Raw genomic sequence first — 25,766 nt, 5'->3', positions numbered from 1 at the left:
CTTAGTTGTCAGGGACGGTTGAATTTACCACCTGTCACTAATATTCTCATCCCCCAAAGGGATTTACCTGTTTCCTAGTTGCATCCTGAAGCAATGTTAGGATTTGGTAGCCATCTTCTCCTGCAAATAAGACACATTCAGATACATTCATGCCATAATCATCATTTATTTCAAGATATATACCCACATTGTAGGGACCAAGTAACGAGATATGCAACTACAAATTACATAATCATAAGTCCGCGAAACGTACAATGGTGCAAGTCTACATCAAGATAGTTACAAATTACATAAGTCGAAAGTGCAACTAAAAATTACATAAGTCAGAGTCCTACCTCTCAAAAATAGAACTCACATTTCGAAGAGACGACTTCGGTCATTATGAACGAGGTGATCCGTGCTTGAATGTTGGAGAGTGCGGACTTCTTGATGTTGCCGTGAGAAAAATCATTTTATCATTGGATATTTGTAATGAATAAAAGTAACTATGAGAAGACTATGCAATTATCTTACATCTGAGAATTTCATATCCTTTGCTGCCATGAATAGCAGCATGTGACATGTAATATAGAATCCGCAGGAGTTACCCGGTGGTTGTTGGTGGCACTGGAGAGGGAAAACCATCAGTTCGAAAGGAACAAATGTAGTAGTAGAGTATTTGCAAATATGTCTCCTGGCACTTACCGTGAAGACGGTCTTATGTGTTTGTGTGTGGGGCTCCTTCAGATCGTACTATGGATCACAGCGCATATACATGTCAAAAGCCCTACATGTGAAGAGGGATCCAATAGTCAACATTTGGTGTAAGTTTGAAAAGTTCAATATGTAACCTAAGTCATAAAGAGCTTACTCGTCGAGGATTCGTTTGACGAAAGCATAGTCATGTTGTCTCCGTTCGCCATTAGGTCCCACCACTAGTCTCGATGAATTGAGATACCAGACCAAGTTCCACTTGGGGGCAATGACCATTAAGATCCAATGGTCACTCATGTTATGGGCGGCCATCAGGCAGTCCCTCTTCGAAAAGTGGCTCATTGCCCTAGCCACATATTCCACGACGAATTCCCTTTGTTGTTCCATCAAAGAAATCATCATATTTTAGGGGTCAAGGAATCCAAAGAGCTCCTTCTTCCTCGTTTCTTGTATCAAGTGTCTACAGATAATAAATTAGTTAGATTGGAGAATTTAGTGGTAATAATTAATGAACGTCTAGTTTGAAAGGGCTTACAATGTAAAGCATCACAATAACCCCACGTCCAGGCCATCGAGGTTGAAGAGGTTGTATAAGTAGTTAAAGCCCACGAGGAAGTAGCCGTCCCCAGTCAAGAAGTGACGATTTTGGTAATATAAGACAATGGAAACATTCTTCTATCTACAACCTTGCAAGTAGTAATTATGCAACTCAACACAAGGTTGTCCTGCCCGACAAAGTGGATCTGTCGGTAGCAAAGGCTTCCTAAGTTTGAATTTTGGGTTTGCCTTAGTCCAAGCTTCCCCTATCTAACGCTTCTCGGCGATTGAGTCCTTACCAGAGGACTTGGATTTCTTCTATAGCTACTTCTTGGACCTAGCCTGGACCTCTTATTCTTCTTTGGGCTACCCTCAGGTTGCTTTCTTGTAGATGGTGGAGTGGGCAAATGCAACACAACTAGCGCATCTTGAGACTGAGGTTGGGGTATGGAACTTGAACGTCCGGGCAAATTGCTCTTAGATATCGTGTGCACCACGATGTCCCCCCTCTTCTATAGGATCCTTTGAAGACGAGCTTGACTCAGTTTTTAGATCTCATCATTAGGGGGACAAGCAAATCAATGTCCACGGCATTGGCATGTACAAAATCCATGAAGACCACGATATAGCCAGAACATATCAAGGTTGTATGTAACACCTGGATATTTGGATGCACCTGGCTCTTTGCAACCTCAATATAGTAGCCTCTAGGTCTTATAACCAGTGAGCACGGTGTGGGCCCATCGAGAAGGTCTTTGGTATCGGGCTCCACAGATGGAGAGAAGACATATTGTTCAACCTTCCTGGAGGCTTGACTACTCTTGTGTCTAGTAATGGGGCTACCACCCGCTGGTGCAATAGGAATTATGACTCCTTGTGCTGCAAACCTTGGCAGGACGTCTTGATAAAAGATCTCCCTAATTGACTAGGTTAATGCTTCCACATCTATTAGGACTGACCTCTTCCTCTTCTTTTACATCCCGACATGTTCGGGGAAGTCTAAATTCTAGCCCTGGGAACTGGACACGCCTCGAATGCGACATGGGTGCTCAGAGTTTCCCAGCATACTGGAGAGCACGACATGTTCCCTGACCCCAGTGAATGAACCTTCAAAGGAGTGGGTTGCTATTTCTTTCACCTTTTGAGTGAGTGTCTCGGTTTCCTTTGATTTGAAGGTGATTTCTCCACTATCTAACAGCGTACCCCTCGTGCGCAAATACAATTGTGATCATCTCGGGAATTGCAACTAAGCATTCTCGTGGACTTCATTGGCTAACTTTGCATCATCCACCTGCTATTTATCCCTTTTCCCCACATACCCGCCTATGCTCAGGTTGTAATTCTGCTTGTTCTTTGCCCGAAGCTGCTTTTTTTTTTGCAGAACTCTCCATTTGGAACATCTCAGAGCTCTTCAACACCACAAAAGCTTCCCAATCCTCTCTTTTAATATATAGGTACTTACTGAAGGGTGCCAACTCTTTTGCCATATACTCGTTCACAAGCTTGCTCTTGTGGCTTCTCTCAAGTTTGGCGATCATTTTCATAGCAGCCTTGCAAGCCTTCGCCTTCATGTTCTCCAGGAACTCCAGAAACGTATTGACACTATCATTGAACAAGGTGTTCTTTTGATCCACGGCGAGGTCATCGAACATCGGAAGGGTCAATGGCACCCTCTCCTGAGCATTAAGATATGCGAGCTTCCGCAACATCTGCAGGCCTTCTTCTCCGTAGGCATGCTGTCATCATCGATTTTCATGACGGTAATCTTTTTGGTCGGCACTTTACTTGTGCCCTTGGCTTTCATACTATGGCTCCAGTGGGACCTAGTTGCGCAAATGTTTGACTAGTAGCTTGTGCTTCGGCAGAAGATCCTGATGAATCATTGGCAGGCATCTAGTAGATACGAATATGTAGATACAATTGTATAAGTCTTAGTACCTATATCCACTTTTATATTAATTTATAAAAATATGATGTATTTCTTATCTAAAGCGAAGGATCAAAGCTAATTTCTAATAGGTAAAGATAGGTCCTAATCCCATTCGATGATATGTGGCCCAAGTAGGTTTCCATGCACTTGTATGATTCTGGAGAAAATTTCAGCTGCACCTCCCCGTTGTTCTCCAAATACACGTCTCGATAATGAGCCGAGAGGGTGTGTATCCAGAGAACAACCGGGAGACACCACCAAAATTCTCTCTAGAACAATACAAGAGCACAGAAATCTACTACTCGGGCCACATATCCTCGAACTGTCTAAAGTATGTGGACAATTCGGGAGCATCTTCTTTAAATATGATGAGTTGTCAAGTTATATTTATAATCAAACACTCCCGAATGGGAGACAACTTAATAGGTTATGCAACCTAAATTTATTTTTAGGATTTTCTTACAAATTTAATCTTAACCATCATGAACTTGTCATTATGCATACATTAGTGACAATAATATACAGCAGCAGATAAACAAGAATAAGAATTAATGTGTTCTATCAGGACTGAACATAAGCAAGAATAAAAATAGATAAACATGGAAATTGCATATGCCAAGCATATAAACATCAAGAACATGTTTATGTTATCAAGTTTTACTCTCAGAAAGCGTGTTACGACTGATGTCGTCATCTAAACGCCAAATTGACTATCTTGTATCATCAGTATGTGTGACAACGCACTCTTAATTGTCATATAATTCCCAAGAACAACATGCATTGCAACTCCATATTTATGCATATTAAAAAGCAAAAATTCTACATGGTGCTAAACTACTAACCATTGATTCACATACCCTCTATCTCCTATATTACCGTAAATACTACATAGAAATCACAACTCAAGGGTCAAAATTAGGAACATGTGGAGTTTAAGTATTCAATAGTAAGTGTTAAATGGGTAAGATAACAGCACGCATAATTCATTTGTGCTAAACTGCAAAGTCCATATTGTCCCACCTAAGTAGACTTCTCTGTCACATACAACCTCACTTAACCGCTGTCATCATCGAGTAATATAATCCAACATACCATTTGCATTCACCCCCAGCACAAAAAGTATGGCAGAATGCACAGAAGTAACTCACAATGGCGGATGAGGATGGTGGCGACAGGCGTCGGTAAGGAGGGGACGGTGGGAGGCCCACCTCGATGGATGAGGATGATGGCGGAGCATAGCATGGTGGTGTGGGCTCCTTGACATCGGGGTGATCACTGGGGAGGAGGCGATGGCAGTCTGGGCACCTCGATGTTGGGGTAGTCGGTGAAGAGGGTGCGGGGGAAGACAGCATCGGGGAGGCGGATGGGGATGGCAGGGAGACGGCGGTGGCCTCAGGGACGACCAGGAGAAGGAGGCGAGGAGAAATGGGTAGTGGGGACGGCATGACTTAGGCAAAATCGGAGACTAGGGTTCCTGAGCCCATCATTTATAAACATATCATTAGTGACGGATGAATTTACCACCCGTAACTAATGATCGGGTCACAGTGACGGGTGGATTTACCACCCCGCCACTGGGACTTGGTAATTAGTGACGGATGGTAAATTCACCCATCACTAATGATCGCTTTAGTGATGCATGATGTTATCACCCATCACTAATGTGATCGTCCCCCTATTTACATGTATATTGGCTGCATCCTGAAGTAAAGTCAGGATTTGGAAGTAGCATAATCCGATGATGAGAAAAATGTACTCAATTAGTTGTCTCACTTGCATTCTCAATTTAACACACTTCTCCAATTAACTGGCCTTTTCATTAATTTAGGATAAGTAAGTTCATCACTACAAAATAAGGTCCAGATTACACAAAGAATACCCATCTGGATCACAAAAGAATGGTGCTTAATCTAAATTGTTAAATTCGGATTACCACCATAAACCTAGGTAAGTAATGGACTACGATTCATCAGTGTCATCGTCGGAGTCACCACCGGCGCTAGCCATCTCCTCATCCTCCTCCTCCTCATCGGTGTTGGAGTCATCGCCCATCTTCTCCTCCTCCTCCTCCTCGTTGTCGTCGGTCTCGGAGTTGTCGCACATCTCCACACCCTTCGCCAAGAGGTGTGCAATGGCGTCGTCACTGATAATGGCCTTTGCCGTTCCCTCAGCTTTGCTGATGAGTTCCACCTCACGAAAAGTGAGAGCGATCACCTCGTCGTTGGCAATCACTTTCTCCTTCTCATCCTCCTCCTCCGCCTCCACAACAAGAGGTCCTAATTGATGTAGTCATCGTCGGGGGCAGCCATAGACGACGCTGGATTAGAGGACCAGGATGGTGGGTGCGGCAGCGAGTAGGAAGCTTAGGATGTGTAAATCGGAGACTAAGGTTCCCAGGCCCACTATTTATAAACATATAATTAGTGACAGGTTATAGATTCAACCTGTTACTAATGACCGTGTCTCTTCGTCCTGGGATTCGATCATTAGTGACAGGTGAAGAATTAATCCGTCACTATCTATATCTTTACTGATACGTGAAGTTCTCACCCGTCACTAATGTGCTCATCCCTCTAAGGGATTTAGATATATATTGTCTGCATCTTGAAGCAAAGTCAGGATTTGGCAGCCGTCTTCTCCTGCAAACATATCATAAATTTGAGGTTACACTGAAATTTAGACTTAACTGAATATTACAAATTTGAAGTTTCTTATTTGTTGTGTCAGTCATATAAAACACATGGGCAACTTGTTTAGCAAGTACAAAAGGTTCGTCCTTATATCTGACAACTTTGAGATTAACGCTAGTGAATCCGTACTTGTCTTTCGTAACGACCTTTGTCCCGTGTACCCAACAGCACCGAAACAAGGGTACATTGAATCCCAAGTAATCCAGTTCCTAGATGTCCTCTATCTAACCGTAGTTTGTGTTCCTGTGTATATTGTTATCATAAGCATCTATACGGACACCACTGTTCTGGTATGTGTTTTTCTGATCATGGGTAACCATGTAAAATGTGTAATTGTTTATATCGTACCGTTCAAATATTGTAATTATGTATATAGGGGCTACTGCTAATTCCTGATCAAATCACTTGTAGGAGTACTCGGTTGATTAATTCGATCTCAAAACCAAGTGTTGAACCTTTCCATATGTTGCTTCGTGTAACACCCTGATTTTCAAATTTTACAACTTTTTAAAATTTTCCAAGATTATCGAATAGCTTCACCAGTAGAATAGGTTTAAAACCAATTTTCTTAATTAATCAATCAATATAGATTATTATTTTGTATGCATTGCATGCTGAGTTTTGTTATGAGCTTAGGTAAATGCATTAGAGTTCTTTTTCTCTTTCTTTCTATTTGGTGTTTTGACTGAAAAGGGTTTTGAAAAACTCAATAGTGAATAAGTTAAGGATCTTAATGGTTAGAATTCAAAATTCTTGAATTCATCATCAATCATTAATCATATCTAATCTTTCTCTAGTTCAATTCAAATTTTTCTACACAAGTTTCTTTTCTCAAGCCCTAGATATACCTAAAGTATCCTTGGGCTCAATCTTGCTCAAATCTAAACTCTTAGCCAAGTCTTCTAGAAGGTCCTAGATATACCTAAAGAATTCACGAAATCTATGGATATCCGCAGAGTCCTGGACAGCCTCATGTTCACATCTAGTTCCGGAGCTCGAGACAGCCTCAAATACAAATATTGACAATACCAAAGTTTTAGGTCTCAACGAGAGCTTGGATTTGAACCTATAGAAGTCCCCTTTTGGATAATAGAGCTAAGAGTTATGGCCCCTGAAATCAGTGTTACGCAAATAAAATCTGAGTTCAAACAGTTTATCTTGTGATGCTTTTTTTAAAATAAAGATGGTATTTTCAGATGTTTCAATGAATACCAAAGTTGTAGATATTTTTGAATAATACAATTTAGAGTATAGAAACATCCAATTTGGAGTCCGGACGGTGAATATATCATCCTCAGAATAGAGACCTGCGAAAAAAATCCTAACCAACTCAAACTCGAACCTGATTCGTGTCCGGCTTGACTCTATCTCAACCAGCCGCCCCTAGCCCTACAAATAGGAGTTGCACTCCCTCTACTGCCCCTATTCCACTCCTCCAAGTCCTAGACGTTGCTGCTTCCCTGCCCGTGCACCGCCGTTCGCCGGTGCCGCAACGCCACCGCCCGTGATGCGCTACGTCATCGTCTCCACAAATCCTCCTTCCTCGACCATTGAAGCAAGGTGAGGACCCATCCTTTCCCTCCCTTACTATTGTTTTCCACGCAAAGCCCTAGCCCCAGCCAAAGCCCAATCTACATAGCCACAATTGTCGCCGTCGCAGATAGATGCGCCATTACCGATTAACATCGAAGTTCCCGGCCGAACTTAGGTCGAATCACCATACCCTTTCTCCAGATCGTGCCCCGAGATGTCTCCCACACTCTCTCCAACCAGATTGGCCATTAGAGCATCGACGCCCCTGAGAACGCAATCACTGTGCCCGCTGCCCCAGTCTGGACGGGTTCTACACACGCACTAGATTTGCATCTGCGTTCCCTATCAATCCAGAAGCCGTATGGATGTGAAATTGGTGTCAACACATGTCCCATAGAGTCTTCTACCTGACCCTAGGATTCTTTCACTGTTTGAACAGCGAAACGACCGAAACATGGTTACCTATTGTAGTATGTCGCAGCCATCTCCCGTCTCATCTCTGCTGGTCATTCTTCCTCTCAAGGGATGATCTGCCCAAACCCGTGATGTAGCATTGTGTTCCAGAGAAATATGAACATCTTTGTTCAGACGGTTCCTCAAAATTCATAGCCAATCTCTAGAAACGCAAGCATTTTCATTGATGCATCTGTTCGCAGTCACCACCAAACCTAGCAGCAGTCGTCTCTGTTTTGCCGCTAGCTTGGATGACCCCTTCCAAAAATGAATGTGCCTCTAAGTTAGCATTTCCACGTTTTACACCATGTATGCCTCGTTTCGCTGAAATGTCACCGAAACCCAATGTCAATGTAAGTAGCCACGCGTCTGCGCTGTCTTCGATGAAACCCGAGCCGCCGCCGCTACGCAGACTTACCGGTAGTATCCTTAACCTAGAAGCATAACCCCGGCTATTTGATCATGGATGGTCGAGACTAGACCTCAGCGCACCTCTTCTTTAATCCTAGTCGATGCTTGCATAGCATGCCAAATCAGCACCACATCATTCTCCTTAGCCTAGTTAGCGAAGTCTAGTCAGCCATATACTCCTTGAACCATGCACAATGATGTTGTTAATCCTAACACAATAATTTCACAATAAACTCTTTTCTCATAGGAAGATAACTCCAGTAAACCAATCTTTCCTTTTCAGCCTAATCCATCTTCCGAAAACCTGTTCTCTTTCGCCTTAACTCTGATTTAGATGATTCATGCATCTAAATGTTTCTAAAATCATACCTATATAACTATAGTGTTTTAAAAGTGTTTTAATAATATTTGGTATGTTATTCTTAGTATTTGCTTTGTGTTATTTGTCGGTAGTTCCCGCGATTAGTTGATAGTGTTCTGGAATAGTTCGAGGGATTTCAAGACCAAGGTTTCGTCAACACTGAGCAGCGTTGGGTAAAACGTAAGTGTACTTTTTGATCATCTTGAATCTATATTTTAAATGTTTTGTTTTACAAATTGCATATAGTGTCAATTTGATGGATAATCACCTATGTTAGGGTTTACCTAGTTCTTCCTTTACATTCCTTGAAGCCTAAGTGGTAGTTGATATGAGTTTCTTGGGTAGAATTGCTTAGCCATACTTTTGGGATGTTGGGAAGCATCATATACATGTTTAGTGGACATATGCAATGATGATGATGAACTTGTTTCAGTAACATAGAAACCTAGGACTTGGGCAAGGAGATGGTTTGATAATGGCGGTTCATGTTGTGGGCTTGTGGATACGTTCCAAGAAAAGGTGTTAGGTTTTGTTGGGGGTTTTTTTCTCTGTTGGATAGTCCTTGACCAAGTGTCACATATAAGGACTAGTTTGAGGAGTGACAACCCAATAAATACCATCCAAACACGAGACCGATATGGGTAAGGCTTAGCATATCAATTAGACACCTAGCTGGCATTCGTTGGGGTACCAAGACCTAATTGATGGACCATGCTTCATAGTGATCTCTTGGCGGCGCAGCACTAGCATGTGTTAAGTGTTTGCACAACACGGCAACATGGATATCACGACTCGTGGCTAAAAGTTGGACAACCTATACAGAGTGTAAAACTGTTATACAGTCGTGCCCTCGGTTATGGGAGACTTGGATCCTCACATGATTAGATGGTTATGGTATAATACAGCTGGTACTAGTTGGTTATGGTTTATGGGATGGTTAATCTTGGATGGTTAATTATCGGGTTGTTTGGGTTACATTCACGTATTAACTGTTTAATGCATTTCAATTACATTAATGTTTTCTTTACTCGCATTTTCGCAAATAAATCATCTGTTAGCCTGTTTTTGTTGAAAGCCTACATGTCATTACTTTATCACACTTGTTGAGTACTCTATGTGCTCACTCTTGCTATCTCCCACAATACATATGCTGCTCAGCGGAAGACTTTGAAGACTATCAAGATGAGGTTGTGACGTTCTAGGCGTGTGTCTCCCGTTCGGTTGCCTGCAGTGTTGTTGGGTACCAGTGCTTCTGTTCCGCTGTAGATATCTATATAGAAGATAATATATATCAATTGTTGTAAGAGTTTAACGTTTATTCTATAAAAGTATTACTTTTGTTACTTCACCTATGATGTCCTTATGTGTGTTAAACTTCCTGGGCACACATAAGCCGCACTTGCTTTTTTCCATTAAAATCAGGTGTGACACTTCGCAAGCCAAGCTTCGGTCCACCCTAGATTCTCCTGAAGAAGAAACTTCTTTTGCTCGTTGATATATGGGGATACTTCGCTCATTTGTTGCAACACGAGAAAATAAGCTTGGTCATATGCCTTCGGCTCAGGAGTAATTGCATGTTTCCCCAGAATTCCTTGCCCTACGAACCTACCCATGTGGCGAGAACGAGGCACACCAATTGGGTTATCTGAGTCCATGTAATTAACGCACCACTCCACTACCTCCTATGTAGAGTAACCCTACGCAATGCACCCCTCAAAAAAAGCTCGATTCCTTACGTACGATTTGAGAACGCCCATGAATCACTCATATGGATACATCTGATACAGGAACACAGGGCCAAGAAAATAAATATCCTTCACAAGGTGAGCTATGAGATGGACCATGATATTAAAAAATGATGGTATGAAATACATCTCGAGAAGTCATAGAGTCTCGAAGTGTCTTTTTTCTAGCTCACCTAGCGCTTCCGGATCGAGTACCTTCTGACCAATTGCATTGAAAAAAAAAAGCAATGGCTCATGATAGCCTCTCGAACACCAGTTGTCAACATGTTTCTAATTCTAACCACAACCATATGCGTCAACATCACATAGCAATCATGAGTTTTCATGCCGGCAACTATTTTTAGCTCTTTCACTGAAACAAGTCTTCTAATATTGAATGAGTAACTGGAGGAAACTTTCACACTGTGCAAGAACTCGCAAGATTCTTTTTTCTCCTTAGATAGGGTGATGCAAGATGGGGGTAGGAATTTTTCTTTATCCGCATCCTTGACATGAAGCTCTGGCCTTAAGCCCATTTCTTCAAGGTTAGCTCGTGCGTTTTCATGATCTTTTGTTTTCCTCTTCATGTTGAGAATTGTACGGAGGAGACTATCACATATATTCTTCTCTATGTGCATGAGGTCAATACAGTGACGAACATCTAAGTATTTCCAAATAATAAAGATCCTAGAGAATTGATTTCTCGTTCCACATTCTATTTTCATCACTCATGGAGGATCGTTTTCGCTTGCCAAGGACAACATTAATATCCTTAACCTTATCATAGACATCTTGCCCGTTGAAATACCTTGGAGGTGACGCTTTCTCCCTTATGCCGTCAAACTGAGACTTCATTTTCTGGTACCGGTGGTTCCTTAGAAGGAAACGTAGATACCACATGTACATTATTTTCTTTGACTCGTTCAACCATATACTCCCAGTGTCATCTAAGAATTAGGGTAAGCTTCACTTTTTCTTTTACTTTGCCCTGACAAGTTACGAAGTGCTGACAAATCATTGATGGTGATGAACAATATGGCATGTAGGGTGAAGTATTCTCGCTTGTATTGATCCCAAACCCTAATGCCTTCAGACCAGAGTGCTTTAAGATCATCCACCAAAGGCCTGAGATACACATCGATGCCGTTGCTAGGTTGTCTCAGACCAAGAATTAAGGTTGACAACATAATTTTTTTTTCACTTTTTATAAAGCCAAGGTGGAAGGTTGTAGATAGACAGTACAATAGGCCAGGTGCTATGTGAGGTACTCATGTTACCGAATAGATTCATATTATTTGTGCTCATAGCAAATATAATATTTCTTAATTCTTCAGCGAACCACCCAAATGTGAAATGAATGGTTCACCATTGAGCTAAATCTGCGGGGTGCCGTATTATTGCGTCGTTCTTACGACCCTCATTGTGTCACCACAACAATTAGGACTTCTTTTTGTTCTAGAATAAACGCTTTAAACTAGGAATTACAGAAAAATACCACATCATCTTTCTAGGAGACCCTTTCCTCTTGCTGCCTTTCTCCACGTCGCCACTGTCATTTTCCAGGTCTGCATACTCTCCATGAAACAGGAAACAATCCTCCTTACATGCATGTATTTTTTCTACCTCCAATCTCAAAGGGCAAACTATCTTCTTCGTGCCGTAGATGGTCTTGGGCACCTTGTTCCCATCTAGTAGCATATCCTTTAGCAGATTCAACAATATTTTAAAACTCCTACCAGACTAACGATGGGTTACCTTCAATTGCAGAATGTAAGCACCGTAAACAACAGCGTGTATTTCTCCTTACAACTAGGATAAAATTGTGTCTTGAGTCTCGCACCAATTCCTAGAATTTAGCAAACTCACCATCACTATACTTAACATGTCCCTCAGCATCACACACCATTAGGTCCACATTCTCCATGAAATCCACATAGTCATCATTGAATCCTAATATGTTTGCGTCCCTGAGGTAATCATCCATATCACTGGCTGGTAGGAGTCCTTGATCCGTACTAACGTCCGAGAGGACCTAATCTATTTCCCCTTCATTAAGGCCTTCCTTGTCGTGTTTGTTCCAAACGTGATACCTCTCTTTAGATTCACTCCTTAACAAGTGATCGTACACATTGTCAGTTTTTGGGAACTTCTTCTCATTCTCGCAATCATAGCATGAACAGTAAATTGTCGTTTTACCCCGACCTTCCATATCCGCCACCGCGACAATCAAGAAATACTTCACCACACTTATGTACTCGTTACAAGTGCAGCAATCAAGGTATATCCAACTTTGGTCCACCATCTACAAATTAAAAAAATATTAATTCTGAATAGAAACGACAGAGAAGGTAGAATAGTATAAAAATTCTAACTCAATTTAACTAAATTAAGTGTGTACATATATTCTAGTGATATTAAAGGCAACAATTAATATCCAAATATGATACATGTTATCTATGGCGAAGGATACTAGCTAATTTCTAATATTTAAAGATAGGTCCTAATCCCATTTGAGGATATATGGCACGAGTAGGTTTCCATGCTCTTATACGATTCTAGAGGAAATTCCGACAGCACCTCCCCGTTGTTCTTCAAATACACATTACGACAACGAGCCGAGAGGGTGTGTATCTAGAGAACAACAGGGAGACGCCACCAAAATTCTCTCTAGAACCATACAAGAGTATAGAAACCTACTACTCAGACCACATATCCTTAAACTGTCCAAAGTACGTGGACAATTCGGAAGCATCTTCTTATAAATATGACGAGTTTTCAAATCATATTTATAATCAAATACCCCTGAATGGGAGACGTAGGTTACGCATATACACTAAGGGGGACAATCCACATATATCAAAATCTAAGAGAATGAGCAAAATTATTGATTTTAACTTAAACCCTAGAATCCACCATACATATATGAGCAAGAGGAGGAGAGGGATGACCTAAACCTTCAAAGGCCAGAGACAGACGCCAACTTTAAATCACCAAGATTCGATTTGGCCTCAACAGAATTGCCAAAAAAATTGCCCCTTTGCCGAGCAGCCACGGCGGACAAACACTATCTGGTCGTGCTGCTCAGTGAATAAAATAACAGTAAACGACACTCATTAGTGATAGGTTATAAGGACAATTGTCACTAATGAGTGAGCCATTAGTAGTTGGTTTCATAACAACCGGTCACTAATAAGTGGTCCTGGTAGGGAGTCGTCAAGGCTACATTTAGTGACGGGCTATAAGGACATCCGTCACTAAAGAGGTTACTATGATCGGTCTCGATCGTGACCGGTGGAGGAGCGTTGGTGGGGAACATCTGGAGGGTAGTGTACGCCGGATGCATGAGCCGATGGAGGAGTTGTCGGGATCCATCCAAGTACGGCATGGCGACGACAACGACCCCTGCCACTATCTTGATCCATAGAGGGGCGGCAGCGTACGTCGGAATGTGGTAGAGGGTGAAGGATGGCATCAGCGTCAGCGGTGAGGTGCGAAGGGTGGTGGCGGCGGGAGGAGGACGCAAGCGGACGTGAGCGGAGATGAGAATGGTCGAGAGAGAAATTAGTGACAGGTGATAAAGACACTCGTCACTAATGAGTCAATCATTAGTGACGGTAACAACTACAATCCGTCATTAATTACTTTAATATTAGTGACTGATCTCATAACGATATATCACTAATGAGTAGGTTATATTTAGTGACGTGTGCTCCATATATCTGTCACTAATGACTGAATTATTAGTGACGGATTTTTATATGACTCGTCACTAATATCTTTAGTGACGGGCCATACACTCGTCGTCACACTAATGAATCCTCATTAGTGACGGGTCTTAGCCCAAGCCATATATTAGTGACGGTTCGATATTAGATTCATCACTAATAGTACACTAATAACACATATTAAAAAATTATCACTAATAATATATCTCCTTTAATAATTTTTTATGTGATGCTATTTACCTTCTCTAGTTGGTATGTTTGATACTAATTCAGACAAAGTGACCTTTGCGGTCCTTCGAGGACAGTGCATATGACACCAGGCACTCGTCGGGGGTGCCTCCAGTATAGAATAATGTGTTGTTTGGTGCACTTCAGACGCCACGGGCGATCAGGTGTTGGCATGCTGTGAGTGGTACTGTTGATTTTGCCCTAGTGGCAATCACCGTGATGAATCGAGAGAAGAGGTGTCAACACCAGCTGCATGCCAACACCAACAGTACCTGGTGCCAAAACCAGGCATTCGGAATAGATTTGGTGATGAGAATGCATTAAGTTGTTTGTAGTATTCAAACCGATTTGCTTGTTAATTTTATAATATTTGTAAAACTTGCTTATGAAAGTATACAAAATTGTTTGTGTGTTTGACCCAATTTGTGTTTCTGAATTGTATAAATTTGCTTGCAGCAAAATTGCTCCTGAGTATGAAGAAATTTTATATTCCGAATAGTATAAGTTTGCTTGCACATAGGAACAAAATTACCACTCAAAATTTTAAATGATTAATACTTTTCTTTAAGGGTTGGTTTTCACTTTTTTTTTCATGAACTTTGTTCTCATTTTTTTAATAAAAATATGTAGTAACTCGATCTGATATTTGCTTTGAACGGTTTTAATTTGTTTTTAAAATTGTTGAACACCCGATCTGAATTAACTTAACATGTTTCTTAAATTACTCATAGATCCATTCTAAGTTGCTTACGATTTTTCACAAAATTACTTACATACCTACATTCAAGAGGCAAACAAATAGATAGAGTTTTTTATCAAATACTTCCTCTATTTTTTGACATCTATTAAAATAGGTCACAGATAAGTGTTGCAAGTTCAGATATAAAAAATCAAAAATATAAAAAAATGCTCATATTCAGATTTTTTTACTAAAAATATATGTGTATACCGTAAATCTAAAGCATTCACCTCGAGATGTTATAGTTATAGTAACGCTCAACCAAACGCAGCCGGGACAGATGAATAACGTACATCGCCACACACATGGGCCGTACGCATTGTGTATGGCCCAAGAATAATAATCTGTGGAAACAATCACACCATGGGCCGACACACCGCACAGCCTTGGATGCATGCAACCGTTTTTTCACTTGGGCTGCCGCGGGCGCGTGCCGAAATCAGCACTGCCTCGGTCCATCTGAGGTGTCGCCCGCCTCCTACCAGGCTACCACCCTCCCGCGCCCGCCCACGCGCGCGATCTCGATCGTGGCTAGGGTTTGCGAGCTTGGAGTTGTTGGGGTAGCACCCTGCAGCAGCCTGCACACGCACGCCGACCGTCGCGGCTGCCCCCTCCACTGGACGCAGTGGCTCAACGGCTCCACCGCCCCCCGGCGCGCGCACGTTCTGGTGCTGTTCCGCCCGTGTGTACGCGGCGCGTGAAGACGGCGTATGAACATGCTCTACCTCCCCAAAACCGTCGTCCCCTGCCGGCCGTTACAGCTACTATGGGATACATATTTGGGAATTGGTAAAATTCGGGCTTGACCATCCTGCAGGTGCCAGCTCGCCCCTGAAATTTCTGATCATTCTGTCGATTCATTACTCCAATGAAAGGACATTGAACTCAGACGCTCAGTTGAGTGACGCTCGATTTAAGAGAAACATCCAAAATATGCGTTGGTCTTCTACACGTGAGCATACAGTACGTGGCCATAACCGGCGCTGAAAACCATATCTAATTAACATGGTGGATCCCGCCCTTGATATACTTTGTTTTGCAATTTTTTTTACTGCGGAAAGGGCTCTTCTAAAGCTGTAAAAATCTCCATTGCCCTATAAATAAATGCATAATAATACTTTCATAGCATTATAGTTTTACTGGGTTTTGCTTAAATATATTGCAATAGAAATTCATTAGTGAACAAAGTTACACTATGGAGATCCAGCATTTGAAATTGACATCTCAGTTTTATAAGAGACATGCATTCAATATCAAATGAGCTACAATATATCCGATGGATAATTCATTTATATATGATTATTATAAGTCCTCTAAGAACCTGTATAATTTGAAGCAAGCTAGCGGGGGTATGTAATTTCATGCCGGTGACCACTTGCATACTGCAATGCTCAACAAAATAGCATCCGCATGTAGCACACTGCACCACCTTAATCCATTTGCACATTGTTCTTCGCTAGATAGCTGGTAAGACATGTCTTAAAACTAAACAAAACACAATCACACACACTAGTGAGCTGCTGTTGCCACCTCGGTCCAGAGCTCGACCCTATTACCTGTTGTGAAGAGCGTCGGGGCAGCTTGGGATCCGCCGCTTGTTGTTGGCGAACCTGGCGGTTGAAGACGACGATGTGCCTCCGGATGAAGGTATTGGCCGAGTGCCCATGCGCGCCTCTGCGGCCACGCTTGGACGGCGCACTGGATCCGCAACTGCTAGCAGATTAGCGTCTCCATGGAGGCACAGCCACATTAGGTACATGACGATGGGTAGCGCAAGGCAGTGTCGGAGTGGTAGTCCTGGAATCCTTCTCGATCTGATCCTCTTCGCCGGTCCCATATCGACGTTTGTGCTCACTTGGCGGACAGCGGTAGCTAAGAGAAGGGAGGGGGAGGGGGTTGTTTCTGCAGAAATCAGAAATTGAAGGAATGGGGCTTCGGCTTGACTAGCTAATAGGTTAGCGGTCTGCTTTTCCGCAACGGAACAAATAATACGCATGCGACAAGCGGGAATCAAGAATTGTTGCTTCAGTCGTACGTCAAAAATAAAAAGAAAACTGAAAACATATATATAGTGCTCTCGGCATACTGGTAGTAAGTTGTGTTTCTACGGGAAGATGATGAAGGAGGAGGAAGTTGACGAGGTAAGATCTGCTGATCATCGTCCAACTAAAAGACCTAAGTAAACAAGTGCCTGCAGAGATGTGGCCACCACTAAACTGGAGCCAGTCCAGGACCACAACGAGGAATTAATAATTAAATAATTAAGAATTTATTAGACACACAGTATATATAGATCACCACAGTACACGTGTTATTCAACCAGGTTTTATAACCATCATGAGATTAATCAAAGCGAAATAAAACATAGAATTATTATCCTTAGAATTACATCTAGACGCATTCTCATTGTAATTTATTTTTTCTCAAAGTTAATCAAAATAAAATATGACGTAAGATTATTATCTTAAATAATATCTGAACCTATATAAAATCTTGTGTTCTCTTCTCTAAATAAATATTTATATAATTTGACGATGAGATTTTTCTATGTTAAATAAGTATTTGTATAATTGATTTTACGGTCGTCGACAACTTCCTTCTGTGAACACCCTGTTTTCCAGCGTGTAGCGCTACTAGCTAGTATTGTCTATCAGTAGTATCGTACTACAGTATCATCTCGCTAAGTATAACAAACTAGTATATGTCTAGTAGCTTTGCATCTTTATCTTTGGCAGTACGACGTAGGACCGTCATGCGGATTACTATTACTGGCGTAATATGGAGCTGGTCTCCAAGTTGATGCACATGAGCACATGCATCCATGGCTGGGGAGTCGGGAGGGTGCACACCGTGCCGCCCGCGTTTTGGGCTGACGCTGCGGTACGGCCCCCGCCTCAGCCGGGGGACTGGCCGGGTCGGCTCACCCAAAAAGGACGAGATCCGGCACCAAATCAGTGTCATCGCTGGCATCCATCTCGGCTGATGCAGAGCTTCTCGTCATTTCGTTCATGCATGCGATTGTGATGTATGGCGAGCTGACCCAGCGGTTTGCTAATGCATGCAGTCGTTACTCCAAAAAATTATCACTATCGATTTAAATTTATCATTATTATCAGTTTTTAAAACAAGGGTACTCATTTAAAATTATTGCTGCTGACTTATAAACCGATACTGATAATAGGTATCGCTACTAGTTTAAGCATTGAACCGCAGCTATTATTTTATAATATAAATTGATAATGATAACTATTATCACTGTCAGTTCAAAGGTATAAACCAACAATAATAATCCCAAAAATTCTTCCATAAACTCTTTAACGTGAAGATTTGCCTTGAGTTAAGACAGAAACTCTATATCAAATATTCGTGATAAAATATTTTATACATAAATCTAAAAATAAAAACAGATATTACAAATCTACTGTACAAGAGCTCTTCAAACGTTCCACGTCAAAGAACTCCTGATATAGCAACCTTGTGCTATCCGTAAAACATCTTACGCTCTAGCCGACTGAATTTACTATCTGAGAGAGTGACTATAGTAAGTATAAATGAATGACATAAGCACAATCTTTAAAACCCAAACTTAGTTTGAAACTTAGCTTGAAATTGTCACAATCATGTTCACATAATATTCGCGCAGTGAAGACGTGAAGAAAGGAGATGAAGAAGGCACACAGCCGCGCTTTGGCTTGGAAGATGGCGGGCTCGGCGAACGTACGCGAGGTGGCTGCCTGCTCGGAGATGGTGAGAGGAGATGAGGAGATGGTGAGACGAGACCACGGGGAGAGGAACGAGGAGACGGAGAAGGCACGCGTTGGCTTAGGAGACGGCGACCACGGCGAACATCGAGCTCGGTGAACTGTGGCTATGATGAGAAGCTCGTGTGAGTGGTGTTGAAGTCGGGCATGAGGAGTAGAGACGATCGTAGTGGAGATGGCTAGTGCCCACCACTCTACTTCAAGCGCGACTACCCTCGAGAGCGGCTTAGGGGAGAGCGAAATGAGAGATAGGTATGACGGAATGAGATGGGTTCAATTTATAAAAAAAAAATTATTAGTGTCGGTTGGGAATACGAAACCGTAGTGATTAATATTATCACTGTCGGTTTGAAACACGAATCGACAGTGATTAATATTAACACTAACGGTTATTAAAGGTATATCTTTTATGCACGTCTTTTAAAAATCAGTAGTGATAAATATTTATCGTTGTCAGTTTGTAATACGAACTGATTGGAATAAATATTATTAGTATTGGTTATTAAATACATGTCTTTTTATGCACGTTTTTTTAAACTAGTAATGAAAAATATTTATCAATGTCAATTTTAAATACGAACCGATTAAAATAAATATTATCACTACCGATTATTGACACATTTTTAAAAACCGCTAGTACTATTGATTGGTATTAAACATGAAGTAGAAGCGATATTTTTAAATGGCAGTATAAAAGAGATATATGTGGACTCTTCTAGAGTAGTGATTCTTCTAGTGGTTAGCCTGTACCTTTTGTGTAGCCGGATGCGTAGTACGTGGGACCGAGCGAGGCTTGAGCTGATAACGTGTCCGTGGTTGACGACAAACCGGCCCCGTTAACAGTTGTGATAACGTGACTTCTCAAGATGTAAAACAGTGCCGCCTGTGCTTCTGCTACAGGCATGCATGACCGTTCAGATCGATGCACAGTTGCCAGCTAGCTTCCCACTTCCACAGCAAAGAGGAAAAGGCGAATGACATGCAGCGGTAAAACTGATTTTAAAAAAATAATATTATTTTATTAAAAATTAGAAAAATAATACTAAAAATCTGATATTTATACAAATAGACATCTATTTACAAAAAATACGGACCGATATTTGTAAAAATAATACCAAAAATCATGTGTCCCGCAGATGATATTGAAAGAAAAATCATACTCTCTCTTATTATAAATGTAGGTCGTTTTAGCCTTCTCAACTATTCTTTAAATATAAGTCATTCTCAAATTTCTATACACTTTTTTCTCTTTTATTCCTTTTTATTCTTATTTAATAAATGCTATCACTATCATAAATCAATAAGTTATCTTTTCCAATGCAGAATAAATAAAGGATAACAAGGTCATTTGATGTAGTTTCTTAATCCTTGTGCATAAGTCTAAAACGACCTATATTTGCAATCAGAGGAAATAACTTTTTTATATTATATCAAATGTAGATGATCTTTATATAAAAATTGTACCTATCGATGATACCTACAACTTTATAGTTGAACATTTTTCCTTTGAATCGGTTTAGATACCCACAAATGGTTATAAAATTCAGAAAAAAACAAGATATGGAATTTCTAGCCATTTTTTTTAAGCGGGATATCGAGGATACACATAACTAACACATTAGTAAGAGATTGGAGAGCCTCATCGCTATCCAGTGCGCGAGTAGGTGCAATCTCACTATGTGTACCTAGAGCTTGCCAGAATATATGGCGTAACCCACCTAAGAATTAAATCGTGCGGTGTGGTGAGCAACAACATCAAATATTCAATTGCATTGCGGTGGACTTGCCAACTGAGCTATCATTTAGTTCTTAAGTGCATATTATATGATTGGATGAGCCTGTGCGTCTACACGAGGCGTCTTATACATCGGTTGATAAATTCTGTTTCTTAGATCGGTCAGGCCACAAAATCCCACTAAGGCAGTGAGTGGTTAGCCCACGAGCCAGTTTTGCATGTTTTCCTCTTCATTCAGGGTTGTGCCTTCGTAGCGCCTTTGCCCCCACCCCTCCTCCTCTGTCAACTAATCCATATCTTCACATCACCCCAGCCCTACCCCTCATCGTCCTCCATCTCCTTGCCGTGACAACCTACTTCCGAGCTTCTATAGCTGGGAGAGAGGGACCTCACCCTTGAACCTAACCCCTAACCCTAACTCGCTGGAGGGAGGAGATGGAACATCACAGTCATTCAGTTTGGTTTCACACGAATCTTGATGCTGACCGGGCTGAGGGTCCAATTCTGTCGACCGATGTATAGGGATTTCCCGGCTCCAGGTCGTGCCCGCGGTACAACTTGGGTTCCGGCCTGCAAGTGCAACCCACTAGCCTCCCTCGGCTCCTCCTAGAGGGCCGTGCACTCTGGGCTGGACTCTTCCAGTCCACGCGCACCAACCAACCCAACCACAGGCGGCCCACCAACTCGTGACCAGCCGACGGCTCCTCTCCTCCCTCCTGGTCCACTCCCCTCCCCGCTCCTCCAACGCCATCGTCGTCGCCTCGCGGCATCCGCGGACTGCGCCGCCCGTGCGTGAAGGAAAGATCCCTCCCCTCCCCTGCTCTGAGGCTTGGCCGCTTGGGGTTCCAGTCCAGGTAGAGGGCCACTCGGCGCGCAAGAAAACCACGCCGGCCCCGGCAGAGGCGGCGGTACGTAACCTAACCTCTGCACCCGAAGCCAGTCCCTTCACATAGTGGCAGATTTCTTCGGTCTTCTTGCCGTGCTCTTGAGATTTCAGTCGTAAACAAACATCCAGACACTGTGGTCCTCCCCTGCGAGGGATCATTGCCTGCTGGGCGGCTGGGGCGATGCGGCGAACACCTTTTGCCAGTCAACCTTCTGGTCCGGGTAGCTAGCGCAGGTCTTGATATGCTCGATTCTGTGCGGCTAAGATAAGGAAGTCTTCGTCTAGTGTCGATTTTGATCTTGGTATGTTCAGTAAGCTGTCAGCGTTGCTGTACTGGTGCTTGCTGTGGCAATATGTCGAACGACACTGGTGCGTGACGCTTCTTGGACGAGCTTATGGGGAATTGGTTTTTTTTCCTCGGATTTTTCGAGTAAGCTAGGTTTTATTCCTCTATTAAGGGAGGTGGTAGAAGTAGTGAACTAGGTTTGCTCAATTGCTTGTGCTGCAAGTGTGCATACTTCAAAGTTTTTCTCTTGTCGTTTGGAATGGAGCGGATTCCTGTTAGTCTACTGTGCAAAATGCCCACTAATTGATTGCCAGCGCTCATAGGATCGTGAATCGTGGGGTAAACGTGAAGGTGGCTCCTTGCTCGTGTAGGTTCATGTCCAATATGTGAGGGTAACAGTGGGATGCACAACACACCCCAGTAGTTGATCCCGATTTGCATATTGCTGTAGGATAAATATGCACTGAGACGAGGATTAGATCTACATCATACATCACTTATATGCAGTTTTACAGCTAGTCATTGTGCTACTCACCTACGATTACCAATTTCTTACTACGGTGCTCATACTATTTTTTGTTTTGTTCAGTTGTCTGTCTACCTCACTGCATTGTATCCTATTGTTGCGGTCTGATACCTAGCACAGTGAGGAGGTAACATGCTGCTTTTCTGAATCTATTACAGATGGGGTGGTTCTCATTCATACATTCTTTCTTTATCACAGACAGTCATCTGAGTGATCTTCTGTAGACTAGGCAACAAATCAAATTCTCTTGAATATGAAGCCCTGGGACAATGCAAATTTCACTGTCTTTATATGGCAAAGATATAAAAGATTACCATACACAATTTTTAGTAGGCACATTTTTTTCTAGAATCACAAAGGAGATTTGATACTAAGATTGTTAATTGTTTGGCTGTTGTGGAATTTTCTCAGTTCAAGTGTTCAGCAAGATGGATATATGGTTAATAAACGTATAAGTTTATGTGTGTTTATCCAATCAGACTGCTCTTGTTCCTTACTCTTTGATCAGGTTTACTTTTAGCTTTTCCTTACTCTTCGTTTATTTGTAAACGGAAGGGAATACCATATGTTACTAGGAATATTTGCATCGCTCTGAAATCCGAACAGCTGAACCTCTTATCAACTCTAGCAGACCAGCATAGTCTCCATCATCAAAGAAGTTAAGGATTGTGATGGCACTTCGACGAGCACTGGGATGGTCGGAAGGGGAGGTGATGCGGCCAGAGTCAAAGCCCTGCTCCCGGTTGATGCGGCAGACTGCTGGCATCTTCTCTGTTGGTGGTGCCCTTGCTTTCTGGGTGCTCTGCCGCCTTCACTATGGTCACTGTTCCTAGCCACCCAGTTATCCTCTTCTAGTTTTTTTTTTTTTTTTTTTTTTTTTTTTTGTATAATTCTATAAACCTTACCAGCAGTAGTTATTGAGCTTGCCTTATTTGTTTCAAGTGCAAGTGCTTCGGATCAACTCAGAACTCAAACCATTTTGCTGACCCTGTGTTTATTCTGTAGGTCCGAGAATAACGGTTCCAAGGAGTCTCAGGTGGGCGTCATGCGGAGCAGTCTCAATGAGCGCAACATCAGCCCTACTTGTGCGTCTCTTCAGCCCGGAATGTGAACCTCAGAACATAGCAGCTTATGACAAACCTGAATTCAAGCCTGAATAGCATAATCGACATTTAGTGTTAGTCTACAGAGACCTATGCAAGTTTTTATTCGTGCATCCTGGTAGTCTCTGGAAGATACTTATGCGTGATGTAGCCTGCCCTGAAGGCCTACTCTCCATTATGTTTGTCTTACTGGCTACCACGGATGATATATTTATCTCCGAAATTATGAGCTGGGTCTTTATGATCAACGTTGATTTCTGGTATATGCTTGCCAGTTGAAGTAATGTATTACTGAAATTGAGGAACCACACTGTGAACAATGAGTTATTACTTAACCTGACAGTGACTTTGATAAGTTAGAAAAATTACTCTGAAGCGCAGCAAGGGTGCAGCAAATGTTTGATAGTTCTATTTATCCTTGGAGCATTGTCGTTTTGGAGGTAATTTTCTATTCCTCGTATGTCTGGTTGTTTTTTTCTTACAGCATAATGTAATTTTGTGCCTCACATCACGATTTGTCATGTGTGCTAAAAAAAATAGATATACTGCACCTTTGCTGCGCTTCCAAAAATGTGCATCCCGATTATCAAGGGACAGAGCAGACCACCAAATATTCATGGGACTAGCATTTTTTACTTGTGTGCAACGAGTTATCGATGATCGATAAAATCAATTATTTAAATACTTATTTAAAATATATATACATAGTCTTTAACGGTAGTATCGAAGATCATATAAAATTTTATACTGATTGAAGTCTCCTTTAGGATATTAGCCATACGTCATGTTTGTCTTGATTAATCATAGGAAAAGATAATTATAATGGGGTGTGTCTGGATTTATTCCTAAGTATCTGGTCGAGTTCTCTCGTGTTCTAAATCCTGAAGCTATTTTCAGATGAATATCGTGGCTCAAATTTACTGTGAATCTTAATGAATTGTTTATGTTTCTATCCGACTAGTCTTGCTTCTTATTGCTTATCAGACTACTAGCTTTTCCTTTTTTGTTCTTTTCTTCCTCTTTTTTTCTTCTCTTGGCTCAATCGATCTTCTCTCTGGACATACCTCTCCCTCTAGGTCAAGGAAATACGCTGTATTTAGAGTCTCTAAGTGGAACATTGCTGGATTGTATTACTTTTGAATATTTTCTTATATAGTCGGGTCGAGGAGACGTACCATATTTTGAATGTATTCTTTCTGGATTGTAGTACTTTTGAATATATGGAGGACTTCTTTCTAATCTGATGATGGTTTCTGTGTAGAATAGGACACGTGTACGCGATGATTTATCTTCATGATACATCGTATTTCTCATAAATCCTTAATTATTAATTATTAAATCTTCTTTGCTCATGTTCAACAGCAACATGATGTAATATGTGCAGGTTTGTTATTGAGAAACTAAGTTGAAATGAGGCTTGATTTACATGTAATGAGTGATTGGTAAAGTGTTGCTTTGGTTTGATGATGTTTTAATTGCATAGGTTTGTTTATATGTTGCAATTATAATCGTGACTAACCAAAATTGAAGGTAATAGAGTTGGTATAGTTTTGTCAAAGTTCAGAGAAAAATACACTCACCGGATGGTCCGGTGTGTGGGTATTTGTGCACACCGGATGATCCATTGAGCACTTGAAGACAACACCAAATCATTTAACAGAGATGCGGGTTTTTAGTGTTATAGTTGTTCTACACATCGGATGGTTCAATGTTTAGGGGATGTGAACAACGGACAATTTTTCAGAGAAGTCTGTTTTTAGTGTTAGAGAGAAGATGTACACCGAACAATCTAATGATGAGCTGTATGAGCACCGGAGGCTTCACCGGACCATTTAATAAAGATATTGCAAAATAAGGTCTGAAGCAGTTATGCTCATCAGATGATCTGATGATGGACCTTGTACTCACCGGAGAGTTTTTCAAGAGATTTTCAAAGAAGGAATCCTTGTACTCATCGGATGGTCTAGTGTACAGAGACTGTATACACCAGAATACCTGGTGTTCACATTTTTCTTTGAACTAGTTTTTTCAATAGGGATTTAATTTGAACTAACTTGTGATAAGTTTACATGTTTTGGAGATACATGTCTATTTGTCTCATGATATGCAGGTGATGGATGTAACTTGGCAGCTGACGGTGGGATGATCGAGGCCAAACAGGGTGTTTGGTGCCAAACGATAGAGTAGGCCGGACGGAGTCGAGAATGATCCTAGCTGTGCACATGGAGGTCAAGCAAAGTTTGAAAGGAACGATGAAGACGGCGTGTTGACAAAGTCAAGTGGAGGGGATATCGATATAAGTGAAAAGGTAGTCTGAGGGATCGAGAGCGGGAAAGACTTACCGACTGTTAAGATCGCAAGACAGAGTACACGCGTCAACACCGGAATGCTTGCTTGAGGTCAAAGCAAGCAGTTGTGAGTCACGCTTTGAGAAGCGTGCGCGAC

At 41.7% G+C, this 25,766-nt stretch overlaps 1 protein-coding gene across 5 annotated transcripts; it reads left to right on the top strand.

The window, feature by feature from the left end:
* Nucleotides 1–21,214: 21,214 nt before the first annotated feature.
* LOC133900955 (uncharacterized) lies at nt 21,215–23,626 on the top strand. 5 transcript variants are annotated; one of them, XM_062342400.1, is made up of 4 exons: nt 21,215–21,428; nt 22,282–22,345; nt 22,850–23,037; nt 23,224–23,626. In XM_062342400.1, the coding sequence occupies exons 3-4, from the start codon at nt 22,890–22,892 to the stop codon at nt 23,376–23,378; spliced, it is 303 nt and encodes a 100-aa protein (XP_062198384.1). In that variant the 5' UTR covers nt 21,215–21,428; nt 22,282–22,345; nt 22,850–22,889; the 3' UTR covers nt 23,379–23,626. The 5 variants fall into 5 exon arrangements, with proteins under 5 accessions (XP_062198384.1, XP_062198439.1, XP_062198328.1 ...); XM_062342455.1 differs by having other exon boundaries at nt 22,847–23,037; XM_062342344.1 differs by lacking the exon at nt 22,282–22,345 and having other exon boundaries at nt 22,847–23,037.
* Nucleotides 23,627–25,766: the final 2,140 nt, after the last annotated feature.

The sequence above is a fragment of the Phragmites australis genome, chromosome 1 (assembly GCF_958298935.1).
Source record: "Phragmites australis chromosome 1, lpPhrAust1.1, whole genome shotgun sequence".
Lineage (NCBI taxonomy): Eukaryota > Viridiplantae > Streptophyta > Magnoliopsida > Poales > Poaceae > Phragmites > Phragmites australis.
Note: the sequence above shows the minus strand (reverse complement) of the source record. Positions and strands in the feature narration are given on the sequence as shown.

What these genes read in the sequence shown, in the direction of transcription:
- LOC133900955 (XM_062342344.1), top strand. Translation starts at nt 22,890, where the DNA reads ATGGCACTTCGACGAGCACTGGGATGGTCGGAAGGGGAGGTGATGCGG. An exon ending in GCTCTGCCGCCTTCACTATG is followed by an intron (nt 23,038 to 23,223) that starts GTCACTGTTCCT and finishes TTTATTCTGTAG; the next exon opens with GTCCGAGAATAACGGTTCCA.